General features: G+C 40.9%; 1 protein-coding gene across 2 annotated transcripts in view; it reads left to right on the plus strand.

Annotated features, from left to right (window-relative positions):
- The window catches only part of mpp2b (MAGUK p55 scaffold protein 2b), a 39,560-nt gene that overhangs the window by 17,050 nt on the left and 1,858 nt on the right, over positions 1–20,652 (plus strand). For both annotated transcript variants that reach the window (XM_078279910.1, XM_078279909.1), the window contains 10 exons: positions 8,814–8,914; positions 12,939–13,091; positions 13,395–13,550; positions 14,296–14,523; positions 17,706–17,837; positions 17,958–18,060; positions 19,124–19,192; positions 19,271–19,432; positions 19,747–19,949; positions 20,308–20,436. In XM_078279910.1, the coding sequence (XP_078136036.1) occupies positions 8,814–8,914; positions 12,939–13,091; positions 13,395–13,550; positions 14,296–14,523; positions 17,706–17,837; positions 17,958–18,060; positions 19,124–19,192; positions 19,271–19,432; positions 19,747–19,949; positions 20,308–20,436 (1,436 nt within the window). The remainder of the gene's footprint in view (positions 1–8,813; positions 8,915–12,938; positions 13,092–13,394; positions 13,551–14,295; positions 14,524–17,705; positions 17,838–17,957; positions 18,061–19,123; positions 19,193–19,270; positions 19,433–19,746; positions 19,950–20,307; positions 20,437–20,652) is intronic.

Genomic DNA, 20,652 nt, shown 5'->3' on the forward strand with positions numbered 1-20,652 from the left:
CTTTCGAGTTAGCTTTATTGAACCTATTAGGGCGGGAAAATGACCTCAATCATTCTCATGCTGTGTTCACATCTTATTATTTAGACTGTGATTACGAGCAACTGAGTCAGAAAAAAAACATTCATGTCTGCCTCTGAGTTGTAATTTCACGCCGGAAATATCGAGAATTACAGCGACAATATCTCCCACTTGGTGAAAAGAACTGCAAAAGTTTCAACTAATGCAATCGATTCAGTTACTTTTAAAAGGGACTATATAACTTTTGTTTGTATCTGTAAGTTGTTAACAATCCGCTCCACATACCTAACACTGCCTCCTAAGTATTCTTTTTAACCTGAGCAGAGGACTAATCAGCCACGAGGGCCTTTCAGTGTGGAGTTTGCATGTTCTGGTGCTCAGGTTTCCTCCAACCATAAAGACATGCATGGTAAGTAACTCCTGCCATTGCCTTTAACGTGGGGACTGGCATTACAACTGGATTTGGTCCCCGGGCGCCGGACTATGGCTGCCCACTGCTCCTAATTAGTTAGGATGGTTTAAATGCAGAGGATACATTCCTTGTATGTGTAAAAATGTACTTTGTTATTAAAGGAATTATTATTATTATTATTATTATTATTGACTTAGCTTCCCAATGCTAAAAGTTGACATCAAGACCTTCAAGTCCTACCTTAGTAACTGTATATTAAATGTATGCATCTGTCTACAACTGAGTTTGTACAGTAGATAATTCAAATAATCTAATTTTCTGATGAGATGAGGAGAGCCATTGAAGGCAAGCCTGTACAAGTTGCACATACACACACAAATTTACCACACAACTATATTTCATAATTGATGTGCCCACACATGCTTCACACAGCATTCTCTGATCCTGTCATGATGAGCTTGTCTTTTCAGTGATGTGGAGGCTGTGCACTGATACACCACAGCAGTATTCACATTTTAACTGTAACTGTAGTTGTATTCTCTATGCTCAGTACAAAATGTTTCAGACTGATTGCACTCTGGAAAGAATTAAAGATGCAGTAGGTAAGACTTATAAAACTAACTTGCTGTCATATTTGCTGAAACTGAACCTGTGTTCCAGTAGAACTACATGAAGCAGGTAATTAAAAAAAAAAAAATCCGGCTCCTCTGACACCACCTGTAGTGCGTTTGCAAAAATCCACAGCTCCCTGTTCAGATGCACCAGGAGGTGCAGGCTTAGGAGACAGTTTTGGCCTTTAGCGGAAAGGGGGGAGGGACTGAGAAGTTGTCGATGTTCACATTTTTTTGCTAAGTCCTGGATCTTCACAATCCTACCTATAGCACCTTTAAGCATATACCATAAGGACAAATTAACTTGTAATATAAATAATAATAATAATAAATGATTAATTGGCTCTGGTACACACAATGGAATATACTTTAAACCAATATAATTCTCCACCACTGTCTTAGACATTTATCTTTCGCTACCTGAGGGATATATAGTAATTATATTGTGCTGGAGAGCAGGGAGCAGAATCAAATCTAATAGCAACCTTAAAGTATTTAATGATGTCTGTCAAAGCCCAAGAGTATTTTATTACATACAGGGGCGGTTTTTGGCACGGGCGACCAGGGCAGCCGCCTGGGGCGGCATTTTATCATGAGTCATGGGGGGGCGCCATGAGCACTTGAAAATCCTCTGCTCCGCGAAGCAGTTTTCTATTCTCTATCATTTCACTGTGTGGGGAATTGGCAGATTGCCGCCCCCTGCAGCTGCAGGCACCCTGCTTGCACCCCCTACTTTCACAATGAAATGGACTAGTCGGTAACTGGGCCCGGCCCGGCGCGAAAGATAAACATACGGTGACAAGAGAACTTGGAAGTACACAGAGACGGAGCAAGACGAGTCTAAACCTTTCTTTTATGGCAATGGTCTAAACGCGAAAATCAAACAAAGTTACCCAAGCGGCTCAAATAAAAGAAAAAAGCGAAAAGACATGTTTTCGGCAGTAGCAGGACCATCAGCTCCCGTGGCTGATGATAGTGGTGGTGGTGTCGGCGACAGTGGCATGCACAGTGAGGAGGAGACTCAGGAGGAGAGGGACAGAGATGAGGGAGTGAGGGTAGAACCTGCGGTAAGCACAACTCCCCTTAAAACACTTTGGCCCTTGATATAAAACTGAGCCAAAAACTGAGTGGTGGACAAAACACTACAACAATAAAAGACGTAGGCATGCTTTACTGTATGATTGCATTAGTAGCCTATATAAATATTGCACATCATGCAAACTTTCTTAACGAGAATTTTCTATCTGCTTAGGCAGACAAAATCTCATGATAGACCTCTTCAAATTAAAGCACAGGACCTCTTGAAATGATAAAATATATATATATATATATATATATATATATATATATATATATATATATATATATATATATATAGAGCTTGTTGTATACCGTTTTATTAATTTATTAATCTTGTTAAATTTTTTATTATTGTATATATTATTGGCACATTTATGTATATAGTGTATATTTATTTTAAGTTCTGATAACCTATACTGTCATATTTTGTGCAGAATTGTGTTCATTGTGGAGATTGTTCACCTTAAAAAGTGTGTTTCCTGTTGTAATTGCAATAGTTAAATAACTGGATTATCTTAAGTGTGTTTTTCAAATGCTCTAATGAAGGATTTGTGCAATTGAGAAATATCATTTTCTCTTTCACTTATGTTGTTGGGGGGGGGGGGGCGCTCGAAGGGGGTCTCGCCCTGGGTGTAATTCAATGTAGAACCGCCCCTGATTACATAGAAGTGACTTTTGGAAATTGTAAAATAGTTTGTCATCCGCCCCATGCTCTTTTTCTGTAATTTTAATGGAGTGACAGAGAAATAAGACTGCAGAGACTTCAAGTGTTTCCAGGAAACAATGAGAATATAAATGGGTTTTTGAAGAGAAGGCTGCTCAGAAATCTGACTGTGTTTTCACAGGACAAAGCAGGTGTTATTACTGCAGAGTCACTCTGCACACTGAAAAGCTTAACATTGACCTTACCCATTGAAAATACCTCGATTAATCACCGCCAGGTCTTTGCTGCGACTGACTTTCAATGTTCTTCTCTGTGTAATTTTGGCTATACAATGAATTTTAAGTCCGTTCTCCAAACTGAAATATGTTTTGTAGTAGAAACACGATGATACATATTGGGTACTTCTGAATATATTGCTCCACATGGTGTGTTGAGAGGCCTTTCTAAACCAGGACCTTTTTGTGAGAATTTTGTGATGAATATTTAGAGTTAATCATGTTTGAGCATTCGTAAAAAAAAAATCTAAGCATATAATGTGTACACATGAATTGCATACACCCAATGTATTGCATGAAACAAGCCAAACACTCAGTAGAGAACATACTGTATAGTCTGCTGCAGGGGAAAGAGGAGTCACCAACTATCCCTTAACACACCTTAGGTGCGAGGCCTTTTTTTAGGAAGCAAAACATTACATTATTGTTCAGGTTTTACAGAGCTTTGTAGCGAGTTTCAGCTCATTGTTTTTGATTCACTCTCACCGCTCTCATAGCGTTGTTTTTTTGCCACAGCAGGGAGCTGTTCTACACAACACTCTACCTGCTCAGCACCAAACAGCAGACAGACACAGTTGGCGACTAGCAGCTAAAGAGTCCCTCAGGAGTTGGTGGAAACCAAACACAGACTACTGTGCTAGTTGATGGTCTGCAAATTACCTGTTAATATGTAATGGTACTTCTTTCACTTACAATGATTCGTCTGGGTAGAGCATACACTACATCTTTAAGAGTTTGTTCATCTCAATGAATATCAGCAGGCCAGACTGTTTTGATTGCCAGAAACTGAAAATAGAACAAGTCAGCTGCACACTGTACTCCTTTTGTGTTTACGTCCCCATGAGGATTTAGCATGGAGAAATGCCAACAAAACCCCATCTCCAACATCTCTTCCTCCATGTTCCACCCTCCCTCAGCTCCCCTCTCCATCCTCTCTGTGTTTCCGTCACCGCCGCTCCATAGCAACAGAAAAAACCTTCACTAAGTGCTGGCTAAGAGGTTCATGTTCCCCCGCTGTGCTCTTACCACAAACAATAACAGCCAAGATTGTTTGGCTGCCTCCATGACATTGAGTTTAATTGTGTCTCTGTGTCGGGGAAATGACGCTCGGATAAGACTTTTAAGAGACAAAAGCACCTTTTATTCGGGGTTCTTTGTGATTACACATCCTCTGCTGTCACCATGGCAAGGGCGGTCTTATTCTGGCAACCTTTGTCGAGATTTGATGCAGGAGGCCACCACGGTGTGTTAATATTTGTAATTGACAAAGCACTATTTATGTTTTTTTTTTTCAAACTGAATAAATCATCACCACATTTTGATGAATTCCTTTAATGTCAGTTTTTTTCTCTAGTTAACTTTTGAATACACCAAGTCTCTTGTGAACTTTTTGTCATGATTATTTATTTGTTCTACTGGGACTCCTCTTTCAGTAGTTTTCCTCTTAAATCTGGTAGACGCACAGTAGTGAAATACTGTAAAAACAAGACCACCTCAAGCATGAAAAGAGCTTTAATAATCCCTGGAATAGCACATGATGTACATGTTCCTTGTTCAGTCTGTCTGCATACCTGGGTCCCTTTTTGTGCTCATAAGCCCTCACCTGCTAAATGGAGTTCTCTTATGGTATCAAGTTACTGTGTGTAGTATCGGGAATTTAGATTCACTGGAGCGAAAAATGACTTTCTTCTAGCTTGTAAAGGCTCGGAGGATGAAAAAAACCTGAGTATATTATTACGCAAATGTCTACATGCAATTTTGATGCTGATATGAGACATGAGCAAGAAAGATCAATACTGTTAGTGGGTTAAAAAAAATGCAGTTTGGTCCTGGCTGTGCAGTTTTATATGAAGTTTATGCGAGAGAGGATGGCTTTGACAGCAGTGGTATACAAGATGAAATACTCTACCTGAATGCTAAAAAGAAAGTTATTTTCAAAAGAAAGTTGCAGTTAGAAAAATAGGAAACAAATACTGTATTCCAATCTGACATTCAGACCTCTTCTTGTCTGACCTGCAGGACCTATCCTCTGTTGTCTTTGCTTTGATGCTTGCCAGTGAAAATAAGGAAAGAGACCCTATTTATCTGAATATAAAGAGAGAAGAAAGGCAAAGAGACCCAAGAAGGAGGACAAGTTGGATGTTTAATGATCTCTATGAATAATAGAATGACCCCAAGCATACTCAGCACCGGAAAAAATGGCTATTGTTCCCCAGTTCCTTTCACACCTTCTCGGTAGTCCTCTGAAACTTCCAAGCAATGGCAATATCACAGAAACGCAAAGTTAAGACTATTGCTGATGTTTTTGTTCAAACATCCTTGATGCACTGTAGAGAATCAGTCGATTTGATCAGGATCATTATGTCTGATTGGGACTGGAGTGAAAGTGGAGAGGAGATCACGATTAGTGACTGTATGTAAATGTATTAAGACAGCATGGGCATGTGAGAGAAAGTTATAAAAGTAGTAAAACAAAGAGAAAAAGAGAGTTAACTCCACACATGTCTAGGCGAAGCAGAGACAAGCTAACATCGGGAAAAGTGCCGATGTGGCAACAACGGAGGCGTACAGTTGCGGTGATTAAAGAGAATTATGTAGGACCTGTAAGCCGAGCCTGCTGGTCTGATATTCTCTGCCAGGCGCAAATCTGGCAACTCTCCTGCTGGAGCAGAGCCGGCGTTCCAGGGAAAATAGAAGAAAAACAAGACTTCACTGTGGAAGACTCATGTAATTATTTATTTAATTTACTTATCAAATTATTCAGAGAGAGGGCGGAGGGACTCTGTAATCATGAAGGTTGTCTTCCTCTGGCCTTTAATGGCTTTCTGCCTTTGAATCTGAGTGAAAGCAAAAATTAGTTTTTATGACTGTTGTTACGTATACAGTAAATGTGCATGTAAAAATACTTTAAAGACACCTCAGAAGAAGACCAAAATAGTTTTCTGCTCATTCTCAAAATATCTATTACCTCATCACTGGTCTTTAAGCATCTTAACAAACAAAACCTCCCACTGCGCTCTGCTGAGCAATAAAAACATAAATCATTTATCAGCTTTTTGAGAGACTTGAGCTGCACACACAGAAGCACACATCATGTGTTGTGTGTTCCTTTACTGCTACTGAAACTCACAGTCCATATTGTTTCAAATTTACCCTACCCTATGTTCCCTAACCCGTGTTTTCACTGCTCTCTATAGAATATCAACTTGAAAGAGTTGATATTCTGTGGTACACTATCCCTTTTATTTTGTGATAAAAGGGATAGTTATAAGGGGATTAGAGGACATGTTCTGTTGGAGTTGATAGTGTCCACAATGTAATTCTGTTGTTTATTGTCAAAAGAGCAGCTTCAGGCTGCTCATCAATTAAACCACTGAATAAAATCAGGGTGCTCCAGGTTAGAGAGACTTATTCATAATCCCAAATAGTCACACATCTCGTTGTTCACAAGACAAATGGGAATTCTTCTGTTAAGTGGTGTTCTAATTACTCTCATGGCTCGATGAAGGGCAGAGGCCAGACTCAAATATCTCAAATGCTGTTGGGTGGATTTCCATGACATGTTGTACAGACCATAGACTGCATGGTTCAGACAGTCATTTATAATATTAACAGTCATATTGATCTTGATGATTGCCTGACTTGTTTTCTTCTCGGGCCACCAGCAGGTAGACATCTGTGCTTTTTAGTGATGTCTACAACTGTTGGATGGATTGCCATGAAATTTGCTTCAGGCAAACTAAACTAACTTTTCCTGTAGCATCATCATCAGGTCAACATTTAAAGTTTCCCAATACTTTGGTTTATGTAAAAATACCTGCACAACTAATAACTTTTCCCATCTGCTTCAGCTGTACTGTGTTTTGTGCTAATTAGCAAATGTTAGCATGCTAACATGCTAAACTAAGATGGTGAAAGCGGTAAACATGATACCTTCTAAACATTGTCATTGTGAGCATGTTGCCATGCTGGTATTAGCAAAGCACTGCTGTGAATAGAATGGTCTCACAGTGCCACTAGTATGGCCATAGACTTTTTATTGGCTTTTGAGCCATTGGTCACTTTAAATGCATGGCTATCTATATCAATGTACTCGGCCCAATCAACCATCAATCTCATTTTTCCTGTAATCGTGCGCATGGGACTTATTTTTAAATATGCTATTTTGCAAGCTTGCTCCATAACTTAATAGGTAGAACACAGAAATGCATTACATATTGGAACAGACATTGTACCACAGAGTCAAAGTAAATGTTGCATATAGGGTAATGTGAGTTGTACCGTATACAAATCCCCATTTCATGTCTGCAGAGTTCTGCCATAAGGTGTGTCATACATCCATAATTATATAAAATAATACTTATATATAGTATTTACAGATTATAATATTTTGGCCGTTAGTATACTGTAGAAGAAATCAATACAATTTATACCACTAATAGGAAACAATATAAGATGGGTGCTTTTCAGGGATGTATTACTTTGAATGAGCTTGAGTCATACTATCATGTTTTATTTTATAATGCATACTGGGTATGCATACTGGGTAAGTATACTCCATCCTGTAATTTTACTTTGCGAAGGTGCAACATGTTTAAAACATGTTTAGAATTAATCCATAGAAAGCAATTGGGACACAGTCTTCTTACACAAAACTAATTAGCAGCCCTCTAATTGGACCATTCACCTCTTTGTGCCCTGTTATGTCCTTATTTGACATTAGACCTATGAAGTGGGTCATGTAGGATTGGTGGTGAATCACCATTCTGCCTGCTTTGCAAAATTAAAAGCCAGTGTTGTATATTTTGCTTTGGAAACAAAGACCTCAGTGTCTGTGAAGTAAATTACAGCAGACAAATGTTCCCTGTGAATAAAAATGCCCACTCCTCTGACAGTCACGTCTGCTGTGATTAATGCCTGCTGGTAGGTGATGTCAGTGTGTGGTGCTACCTTAATGCGTCATATTCCAGGTCAGTGGAGGAGATGCTTTGAAGTTACATGTAGGCTGAACCTTCCCCGACCTTCAGAATTGTTGACATCACCTTGCCTCTGCTGATTGATAGATTCGCTTATTGATTGATGTCTGTGGTTTAGAAGTTTGATTTTACATCTTAGAGATAAGGCTGCATGTGCGTGCATGTATTTCCTTTATGGGCTTATCATCAAGGGTGCACCAGAAAAAAAATATTTCAAAAATGCACCATTGACTCATGACATTTTTAAAATCCCGTTTGGTGCAGGCATACAAACTGGTGAACACAAAAAGCATATGCTGGTATAAACTGGTATAAAATCAACTTTGTTGTTGTTAAGCTGCCGTGTGTGTGTGTGTGTGTGTACATGAATGTATGGTGTGTGTAGGATGGAGGAAGTTGGGAGTTGTGGGAGAAAGATACTGTCGCTTATGACAGACATGAGAGGAGGGTGACTGACAGAGGGGAAATTGCTTGGGAAAGGATGTGAGGCACCTCCCATCCCCTACTCCCTCTCCCTACTCCCTCCCGCTCACTTTGCCTACAGCCTTCTCTCGTTCAGCCACGTAGTATGAACTAATGTGCTCTCGCTCTCTCTCTCTCTCTCTCTCTCTCTCTCTCTCTCTCTCTCTCTCTCTCTCTCTCCCTCTCTCCCTCTTTCATTGATGTGATCTATTCTGTCTATTTCCCATGGGTAACTGTGGAATATTGGGTGGAGTGGAGTGAAATAAACTCTTTTCTTTCTCCTTTTTTTCTGTGTGTGTGTGTGTGTGTTTGTAGCTATGCATCAGGCCCTGGACACACTGAGTGACAGCACAAGCTCCACAACTGCCAATGACTTGGACCTCATCTTCCTCAAAGGCATCATGGAGAGCCCAGTGGTGAGAGTAACTTTATACTGTAAATGTACATTTAGTAAAGGACATTTGGACTGTGTCCAGTGACTAATACATGAGTCAATGAGAAAGGACTTTAATGCAACTAAATGGCAATTACATCCCAACAACACAGGCTAGTTATATTAAGTTGGCTCCCAGTTAGTTTATCAGCTGCATACTTGAGGATATTTTATGCTTGCAAATTTGCAATTTAAATGTATTTTGTAAAATGACAATACAGTCTTGCATTTTTCCTTAACATTAAAAGTTGATTTCAACATCCTCATTTGCATGTGCCATTATTCTGCATTAACACTGGCACGTAATGCATGACAAATCATTGTTTTCACAGAGATTTGCGTTCATTATGAGAAGAGTTATTAAAATGATTTAGCAAAATGGAAACTTAAAATTCACACCCATTGTTACATTTAAAATTCAAATTTCAGCTTGTAATAGTTATCCCAAAAAGACAGCTAAATTGTTTAAAACTGAAACTGCTTTATTGTTTTCTCATAAGTTGAAAATGCAAATTAAAGAGGCATTTTATTTTCACTCTGTTATTCTGCACAGGCAGCAACATTCAGATGAGAACCCAAATGTCAAATAGCGCCTCCCCTCTTTGCTACTTACCCCTATCACTGACAATACTAATATCAAAGGCTTTGGGTCATGTAATTGAAGTTCAAGCCTAGTGGGGATAAAGCAGGCAAAATGGCTGCCATTAAAGATTGCTTGCCTCCTCATCTTCTCCCAGTTACAGAGAATGTAGATGTAGACATATTTTTAATAACCGGCACAGCAGAAAGAGCTGCTGATGTTGTTGGTGATCATGGCCAAACTTAAACCAAAATAATACACACCCCTGGCTCATGTAACTGCTAATGGTGCTCCTAGCTTGGTGAACCCGTGGGCTTTCTATGATGTCTATGATGGATGGATCAGTTTATTGAATATGCTACTGTATAGAGGTTGGGTCATATAAAAATATTTAACACAGAGAAGAGTGTTTCTTTTTAAGAGACTGTCAACATGTCCACTGTTTCCCAGCTGTCAGTTATTTTAACAAGGAATTACAACACTTCTACTGCCAATCAGAGCAAAAAATTGAAATAGCAGTCAGTAAGCAGCACAGTTACCCTTGACATGTCTGACAGGTTGAAGTCCAGGTGGAGCAGCAGCCCCTGTGATCAATGGAGAATCCAGGAATGAATGGCAGCCATTACGTTTTAAACTTAACAATTTTATTTTACAAACAAAAGCCTGTTTGAATGCTTTAGTTGTGGATCTTTATTTCATTTATAATAATACAGAATTGAAAATGCCTCTTTGCACGTTATCCATAAGATTTTGAGTGAAAACAAAGTGATAAATGGGGACCACAGATTTCAGTCAATGGTAATGTGGCAACACTCTCCTACTAGTAGTGGTACATCAACTTGTTTAGTGTCAGAGGGGAATATATAGAACCAGCTGCACCTTGTGCAACACAATAATGCTCACATACACACCACTAAAACACCGGTTTTACAGCACTAAAGAAGGATTACAAGGGTTGCCGTACTACCTAGACATACTTGATATACATGCATTGTTTTTGTCCACAGCATGTATATCTGCAAGAATGATCAGGATACATTTTCAAATCAATGTTGCATTTTCAGAGATTTATTTTGGCCAGTTGCCCAGACAGTGGATTAAAGCTTGTCCTGGAGGGAAGTAATCAGTGAAGTTATTCCAAGAACCCTCAGACGTGGCTGACATTTGTCTTTTGTTGTTTTGACTGGCAGTTTCATAACTGATGGCAATTCAGCAAACTATCCCCAAACCTTTCTTCTTTTTGAGCAGTGACATCCACCTGCTATTTTTCCAGTAATTCAGTTAAATTGCAGTGTCATGAGCAGTGAGTTTTGGATACTTAAGATAAACCAAACATGGTACATGTTTATTCTTACATTGAAGACTTGGTGAAAATCCAGCTGATTCCCTGAAACACAACAAAAGTACACTTGCATATAAGAAGTGTACCTTTAGTGGATATTTAAAATATATTTCCTTAGTTTTCCTTATGAAACCAAACCCAACCAGTTCTCCGTATTCACATGGAGGAGAGAGATGTGGCTGTTACAGAGTACAGCTTTTTGAAGTGAAGGGAGAAGAGCAAAAGAGCTTAGTGGTCTCTTAAGAGTTTCCTCCCACTTCGTCTTTCTCTCGTGTCTTCCCCTTCCTTGTCTTGTCAAGAGTACAATTTGACACAACCTTTAAAAGTGTGGACTTTTTCAAAAGCAACAGGAAGAGAAGTAAAAGGTTTACTGCTGTGCACTGCAATAGTACACAAGGAAACAAGTAGAGATGTAGTTCATTGAAATTCCTTCTCTGCCTTTCCTTTATGCTGTCAGCAGTCATTAGTTTGGATTACCACATTTGTGATTCTAACTTTGCACAGTCAGTGTTCACTGAGTTGCACTGAGGTAGAAGCTGTTTGAGGCCATGATGTTTCTCTGTCCAGGGAGATGAATTGGTCTGCAGGGCTATTTTTTAAACTCAGACAGAGCCAGAGGTAAAACGCTGTGCAGTCTCATTCAGTAATTCAGAGGTAGTTCTGTTCAGGAAATTTGGAGATGGACTATCCACAGGGAGCAGAGCGATGTACTGTATCAAAAGCCTCCCGTATTTCTGAAAGCGGAGGTTCTTCTGCTCCTTTCTCGCCCTGTCTCTCTGTCTTTGGTTTCTTTTCCACTGACTAGTACAGTGCCCGTTCAAAATGTGCCTGTTTGGAACAGGCCGATTGCGAGTTTCCTCTTAGCGAAATGCTCTGAGTGAATTTAAGATGGGCTTTTATCGTGAAGGATGGACACGGAAGAGCCAGTGTTATGGCAGCGCTTTTTTTTCTCAACATTTTTTCCTCACCCTTTTTTGTTCGGTCGTTTAGTTTAGTTAGCAGTTTATTAATATCTGATATCCAATTCTGTCAAACTGATCCAAATTCCAAAACCCAAGTTCACTGGGTACCCAGGATACCAAGTGTGAAGTAGAGTGGATGAACAGTTCATGATATATTTCAAAGACACACACACACACACACACACACACACACACACACACACACATTCTTGATGGTACCAATGTATTGACGAGCATTCCCATAACAGATTAATCTGCTGATGCAAGCTATGAGTAAAGGATGTGAAAAGGATGTCCTAGATGACCCCATAGTGGATCTATAAAACATGCTTATCTTTTTTTTGGACATAAATAGTAGTTTTATCTCTTTAAATGTAACCAACTGATACAAAGTGGTGTCAAAACAGACGCATGCCTTAGAGATTTTGTCCATGGCTCTCAAAACAGTGTAATCATATAGCATAGCATCCATGCTGGCATGGGCCAGACACTGACAGCTTGCTCCACCAGGTTACAAAGAATTCTGCCAAAACCCCAAATGAGCAAAGTCCTTCTGCCGCGTCACTGCGTGTTCTAGTCCATGCGCAAATAACTTTGTCTATGCGGGTATGTGTGCTGTCCTTGTGTCCTTATGTGTGCAGAATGTGTACTAAAGTGCATATGATGATTTGTGTGTGAGGCTGTGTGCATGCAGGCATTTGTGAAGGATAAAGTGAAAATGAATGTTCCCTGAAATATTGATGTTTCACAGCAACACACCGAAGAAACCTACAGGGCGCACGATTTGACTCGTGAAGTTTGTGCTTAGTTTTCTTAGTCTTTGTGTTTTTCATTGCAAATTTATGAGTGCCAGCTGTGTGTGTTGCTCTCAGCAAGGGTTGGATGCAGCTGGCTGTTTTTGCCATTTGGTATTGTACCCTTTTCTGTGTTACTGAATCAAAACAAACAGTCCCGCAGTCAGAAGTCAGAAAACATTTGATTATAACTCAGCAAGGTGCATTAACAGCCCACTGAGAAAGTGCATTAATGGATCTAGATGTTATAGATTCCTGGTGACATTTATGTACTGCAAAGTAGAGGCAAGGCTATCAGTAACGTCTGTTTTTTATTCATTAAATCCCAGGCCCATGAGCAGTTTGAGGAACCCAAGCTGGAAGCTGTGAGGGAGAACAATGTGGAGCTGGTCCAGGACATCCTCAAGGAGCTCAACCCACTCACAAACAGGAGTCAGGCTGCCGATGAGCTGGTCCGCATCCTGAAGGAGCCGCACTTCCAGGTTTTGCATCTCACAGCCAACCATAGCTTTAATTAACAGCCACTCAGGCTAAACCTTTGATTACTTTTAAAAGTGATGTTCACACTTAATGATGCATGTGGTGCTCGCATGGATTAGATTGATTTGGAGCTACAGTATGCGTTTCAGTCTATGTGGTGTCTGACAATAGCTCTGCACAGACCAGAGCGAGAAGACCTGATTTGTGCAGTATAGCATGATTCTATTATCATCTCACGGGTGCAAAAAGCCTTTTTGTCATTGTCATCATCAGTGTTTGTGTCACCTTGCTGTCCTTTCTCACAGTCCCTCCTAGAGACCCATGATTCTGTGGCGTCCAAAAACTACGAGACACCCCCCCCAAGCCCCTGTTCCTTCATGGACGCAGCCCTCAACAACCAGCCCGTTCCCCCAGACGCAGTCAGGATGGTGGGCATCCGTAAGGTGTCGGGCGAGCACCTGGTAAGTCTGCTCAGTTAAGGAGCAACCCATTGTAATCAGCGAGGCAGGAAAGAGCCCTCCTGTAAATTGTGAACAGATTTAACTCTGCAATAAATGGTATGATTTGTGTTTTTGGAGCAGCACGTGCACTCAGTATAATGAGATCTTTTTGTAGCATTGTTAAAAGATAAGCAAGTCAGATTTATACTGCCTTGTAGCACAACATAGGGGAGATTTATCTGCAGCATCTTGACATGTTGATTAATACCAAGGCCTCAGTTGTAACTTTGTCAGGTGCTCTATTGTCTTACTTTCTACCCACACACTCTGGAGTCACTCATAGGCTTCTGAAGTATGATATTACCCTTTAGCATGTAGGAAGTTACTGGTGTCACAAAAGGCCACTCTAAGTTGTATCAAAGCTAAGGAAGCATAAGTTGAGCATAAATGGGAGACGAATAAGGAGCACCGACTGACTGTAATATACCTGTGACACCCTGAAATATATCTTTATTTAAGCCTAAATATCTTCTTAGTGGAACAGTTGAAACAGTTTTTTTGCAGCCAGCATCTGGTGGCCATTACAGTCATTGCAGCTTAAGATATTGCTTGTTCACCTTTACCTCCACCTACTTGCCTCTTAAACTGCTGAGCAACGGAGAACGTTGCAAGATTTACTGAAATAGTTCTAAAGGAGTTCAAATTTGTGTGTGTGTGTGTGTGTGTGTGTGTGTGTGTGTGTGTGTGTGTGTGTGTGTGTGTGTAGGGTGTGACATTTCGAGTGGAGAGCGGCGAGCTGGTGATTGCCAGGATCCTCCACGGCGGCATGATTGACCAGCAAGGTCTGCTCCATGTGGGTGACATCATCAAAGAGGTGAATGGCAAGGAGGTGGGCAACGACCCCAAAGTGCTCCAGGAGATGCTGAAGGAGGCGAGTGGCAGCGTGGTGCTGAAGATCCTGCCCAGCTACCAGGAGCCACACACACCAAGACAGGTCAGCTTCATATAGTGTTTCACATTTGCGGCGTTAGACAGTGTTGCAAGTCAAACCAACCAACCAGCAAATAATAATAATTGGAAAGAAAGATACTTAAATGTGTAAACATCTGTTTGTGAGAATGGATGCATACAGCTTATTTCCCTTTCGTGCTGGTTTAGGAGAGTTACCGCAACTCCTTGTGTTTGAAATATCTTTGTGATCTTCCTCATTGAATCTCACACTCTTTCAAAGTAAAACACATTTTTGATCACCCATCCTAAAATAGATATTGTACAAAACGTTCTGATTAGTTTGAAAGGATACTGTCATTTTCATCAGTCAAGTTAAGTGCCACCCACTGTCCTCCCTGGCATTCTTGCTGCTGCCCGTAACCTTGTATCCTGTGCCAAGAATCATGGATCTAATTCTATTGCGGGACACTGTAGATGACATTGCTTTTCAGTTTTGTCACTTATCCAAATGTAGAGTAATTTTCAATACATAATGGATCAATAATTGAAGTCTTCAAGAACAAGAAAGGGGGGGAAAAAAGGATGCCACAGACAGCTCATGACACTGCAGTCCTTGTCCTTTTCATTTTGTCCTTTCCGTCCATGGTCGTAAAGTTCACATAAGAAAGTTTGCTCAATCAATCAATCAATCAACAGTTATTTATGTATCACTTTACAGCAACCAGCAGGTATCCAAAGGGCTCGCAAAAAGTGCAAAAAAAACAAATATTTGTAGGAAATTACTTAAGACAATGTTTCACAACAGCTGAAAGAATCATGTTGTAGTCGTGGCTCATCTTGGGTTATGCTAGCTAATGAACACTAGCTTTCTAAGAGCCAGAGGAGCCTAGTCACACTGACAATGTGACCCATTTTAGAGTGAGGTGAACTAGAAGGGTTATGTTACCTGGTGATGCCAATAGGATGGGTGGATATAGCACATCGGAGGATGCAGTACATGCAGCTCAAGATGTGTTGGGCACAAGGCTCTGTGACTGATTGGTCTCAGCAGTAGAGAAGAGGAACACTAGAGCTTGAAGAAGCCGTGCCAAATGAATTCCTTACACTAGACCAAAATATACTAGCACATCATTTACAGGAAAATGATCAAGAGAGGGTTCATTTGCTTAGGATCATCAGCACAGAAATACATGTATTTGAAGCATATTATTGAAAAGTGAGTTTTCCACTGAATGATAATTGATTTTTCGCCCATGAGCAATGTCGGTCAGACCACCACTTTGTCCAGACTGAAATATCTCTGTTGGATGGATTACCATGACATTTTGAACATACATCTACAGGACATATAGGATGTTTCCTACTGACTTTGGTGATCCCCTGACTTTTCCTCTTGCACCAGCTAGGTTGACATTTGTGGTTTTGAGTGAAAATGTAAAAAGAACTGTTGGGAAACTTCTCTGCGCTGGCTGTGCCATTGTTTTCCTATGGGGATAGCAGAGGAGACAACTCTGAGGAAGCGCTACCCAAGGCGTGGCACACCGCTCAAAATTGCCACCGAGCACTGCACTCAAAGTTCAAATTATTTCAACTTTGACCTTGCTGCTGCTGAACTTTCTAGGCGCAACTATGAAAGGAGGTTGCCTGAAGAAATGATGACATACAGTATACCTGAACTGTGGTTTACTTTGCCTCTGTGTGCACAATGCTCTGTGCACTACCTTTTAGTTTTTACCTCTGATCATGTGCTTTAGTGTTGTTGCATTATTCGTTTGGCTTTAAATTAGCCGAGATCAGATAATTCCCTCAGTCTGTCGAAGAACTGTGTAATCTTTGAAATGCAATGAAAACATGAAAACTATACTAGGACTGGAGTTGGCAGGTTTATGTATGACAGCAGCTATACAGTAGCTGTTTTTCCCACTGTTCTTGAAAGACCTGTGGAAATTGAGGGCAGCAGCCATTTCTTAAGGTTATTCACAGTAAAGAGTGTGTTCTGAGTCATTGCTCTTTCGAAAATTTCAAAAGGTGCATACTATTTCCTGTAAGAAGACATTTCTACAGTTCCATAAGACCTTCGCTTTGTGAAACCAGTGTACAAGTGTTTAGTTTTCCTTTTTTGTGGCAACAGCTCCAGATATTAAAGTGCCTACTTGAACACTTAATATGGGCTATCATAGTCAGATATTAAAGAATGATTTGGCTGTGCTCACACAGTGAAGTGCTGTGTAGGTGGATGAATTGCGATGATTAGAGTAGAGCAAAAGTTCTTGCTGAATGTAATCCAGCTGCCTGTGTTTCACGCCTTGAGCTTCGCATCGCATGGTGACTAAACTCATCTGACAGCTCCCCTTAGCCAATTGAGTGTGTGTGTGTGTGTGTGTGTGTGTGTGTGTGTGCGCACGTGTGCTTGTTTTACTATATTCGTGGGGTCCAGAAATCGGGGAATACAGTATACTTGTGGGGTCTGCACAGCCTTGTGAGGCCCAAAATGCTGGACCCCACAAGGTTAAAGGGCTGTTTGAGGGTTAAGACTTGGTTTTAGGATTAGGGTTAGAATTAGGTTGTGGTTAGGGTGAGGGTAAGGGTTAAGGTTAGGCATTTAGTTGTGATGGTTAAGGTTAGGGTAAGGGGCTAGGGAATACATTATGTCAATGACAGGTCCCCACAAAGATAGTGAAACAAACGTGTGTGTGTGTGTGTGTGTGTGTCCATTGTGTGCTTACAGGGGAATGAGACACACAAACAGTACAGTAAGGGCTGGCAGCCTTTTTTATGTTCATGCATCAGTTCAGTACGAGAAAAGGCATCAAGTGCAAGGGGGGGATGGGATGGTTGCCATGGCTACAGATTTAGGCTCTCTCTCTCTCTATATATATATATATATATTTCTGTCTGTCTCTCAGACTCCTTGTCCTGTCCGTAGGGGTTGGGTTGGGTTTGGTTTATGAGCTGAATCCTGAAACCTTGAGATGTCGGGGAAAGTGAGCTGAGAGATGGAGTAGGCTTTAAGTGCGCGAGGCTGTTTCATAGTGACGGACACTTGCTCACCCAATCCATCATGTACTTTTCACACACTACACCAGAGGTATTCTAGGTATTCATTCCCAGCCTGTTTTTTTCTATTAAATGTGTATTTTCTGTTTTGTCTGTCTGTTTTGACATCCATTACAGCAATTAATTTAACTGACACCTTCCCTCTTTTCAACATCTTTATCCATTAAGGCCTTTGTAAAGTGTCACTTCGACTACGACCCATCCCATGATAACCTGATTCCCTGTAAGGAAGCAGGGCTTGGCTTCAGCAGTGGAGACATTCTGCAGATTTTCAACCAGGAGGACCTCAATTGGTGGCAGGTCAGTACAGCCCAAGATACTCAACATTCCTGTGCATCAATTGCTTGAGCTAAGACTGAAGAGTTCGTATTCACCGGCTTGTTAGCTTGCTCCCTCATTCTTTGTGTGTTTGCCTCACAGGCCTGCCACATAGAAGGAGGCAGTGCAGGTCTTATACCAAGCCAGCTGCTTGAGGAGAAGAGGAAAGCGTTTGTGAAGAGAGACCTGGAGCTTGCTACCACAGGTACACGGCTCCGCAGAGATGCACATCTTGCAGATTGGCCACAGACTCGCTGCACAAACACACAGGCAACAATGACAACATCTGTTCCTCTCCATATCATACAAGCATTTCATCTGGCGCCAGCCGCTTATCCTCCTCTCACTTCTCCAGTATGCGACTCTGTCAGTGAGCACTGGAGAACTGGTAATGAGCATCGGCGTGACTGAGGCAGCCTGATCCAAACTGCTTCTTATTAAGCTGCAGCGTCTGACATTCACAAACAGCCCTGAGGGTTGATTGAGGAGTGGTGATAAGACCCCCGTAAATACAAACCTGATCAATAATCATCTGTTCTCTTATGGGATGCGGGTGCTCCTTTTACATTTATCTACTTTGAGCAGAGTCCTTAGCAGCAAGAAAACAGGTGGTGAGTCACAGCCAGCAGCATGCCCTTCACTTGTGGAGGAGAGGAAGATGACAGCCCAACTGTACTGCCCTTGGAGCCTGGGAAGGACACATCTGTCGGCTATCACACTTTCCACATATTATACCATCTGAGAGCACGGTTTGAATAAAAACTAGTTGCTTTTTTTTTTGGATGGTGAGGTCTGAAATTGTTGATCATCCAATTCATATATTAAGAAAAAATACTTCATAATTTAGCACTCTGGCTATAAGGTGCACACATTATTTGGTGTCACAGCTTGATGGGTTGAATTCTGACATAATAATGAACAGCGGAGCTCATGTTTGCTTCTGTTTACGTCTCTGTTCATAAGACGTTCTCCCCCCATGGACTACAGTAAATAATCTGCCATACTGGACAGGCTGTCAGCAGATCGCCTAGTCACAGGTGTTCTCTGGCAGCAGACTGCTTGCATAGACTGATCAATATTGGTGCACAGTGCCACCTAGTGGGATTGTCTCCCTATAACCTTCTAATACTGGATTTATGACCCTGCAGTTCTTTCAAAGACATTTCACCTTGATAGAACATCATTTTGACTCCGTTGAAGTGGGTGGCAGAAAAGCGCCAAGATTGGAGCCTTTTAAATACGTTTTGTGTGTTTTGTGTCTGTCTCAGGTCCTCTATGTGCTGGGATGGGTGGTAAGAAGAAAAAAAAGATGATGTATTTGACTACCAAGAATGCAGGTAACTGACTTCACAAAGTACAGCATTGTTACATCTTTTTTATTCTGTACATCTCCCTAATTACTGGTTTCTGATTAGAATTTGATCGCCACGAGCTGCGGATATACGAAGAGGTTGCCAAGGTCCCGCCCTTCAGGAGGAAGACACTGGTTCTGATTGGTGCGCAGGGGGTCGGCCGTCGCAGTCTGAAAAACAAGCTGCTGGTGTCGGATCCCCAGCGCTATGCCACCACCATCCCCTGTGAGTGCAGCCATTCATCATCAATCTAAACCACATACAATGATACAAAATCCATTCGTCATTTCGTACTTTTGTTTGTTGTATTTGTTGCATACTGTGTCACTGTCATTTTGGGTTCTGTAAGTAAATTTTTCTCTTTATCATCTTGGTTTCCAGTCTCTTATTGTTGAAGCTGGAACCTTTTTAAATATATATTATTAAATTGTCATATTTTCCCCTTCTTTTTGTGTTTGTATTCCTGATTTTACCAGTTAGTGTGTATTTGCACTGTGCTGAAATGATTTATTTCTGCCTTTTTTTTTTTAATCCTTCAGTCACCTCCAGGAAACCGAAGGTGGATGAGAGGGATGGCCAGCTGTACTCCTTCATGACCCGCAGCGAAATGGATTGCGACATCAAAAATGGTCGTTTCTTGGAGCACGGCGAGTACGACGGTAACCTGTATGGCACTAAGATCAACTCTATACACGAGGTGATAGAAACAGGAAAGATCTGCATCCTGGACGTCAACCCACAGGTAGAGGCCTTCAGTCCTTGCTTCTGCTCCTCTGCCATCTGAACTTCTATCCATTTTTTTGTCACGTTTGTCAATGTAAATTACTGAAATGCTATATTAAAACAAATTATGTACAGCTCATTGCTACTAAAGTATTTTCAGGCTCAGCGCATCATCAATATTCATCGAAAGGGATCTCTTAATGATCAGCATTTTTTGCTGGAAAAACTCTGCTACTCTTATTTACACGCATTAGCTTAATACATTTGTAAGATGAAGACACATTCTCAGCTTCATAATTGCGTGCGAGTTTCAGTTATTCACACTGCTTGCTATGCAGAGTGTAAAATGTCTCACATACGTTTGTTTTCCCCCGAAGGCTCTTAAAGTCCTGCGGACGTCAGAGTTCCTGCCCTATGTTGTCTTCATTGAAGCCACAGATTTCGAGGTTCTCAAAGCCATGAATAAGTCAGCAATTGAGTCAGGAGTGGTCACAAAACAGTTGACGGTAAGTTTGTGTTTTCTGAAAGGCCCTCATTCGTCTCCTACTATGACAAATAAGGTCATACATAAACACACAGTTTGGAACAGTTTTGGTTATTTCACATTAGCGATTGCTGTCTCTGCTGTGTTGTCTGTGCTCTTCTCACTGGTTTGATTGTGAATTATATCTAAGAATTTTTTTTTTTAAACTTTAATACTTACTTATTTTTACTTTCACTTT

The sequence above is a fragment of the Sander vitreus genome, chromosome 21, assembly GCF_031162955.1.
Source record: "Sander vitreus isolate 19-12246 chromosome 21, sanVit1, whole genome shotgun sequence".
Taxonomy (NCBI): Eukaryota; Metazoa; Chordata; class Actinopteri; order Perciformes; family Percidae; genus Sander; species Sander vitreus.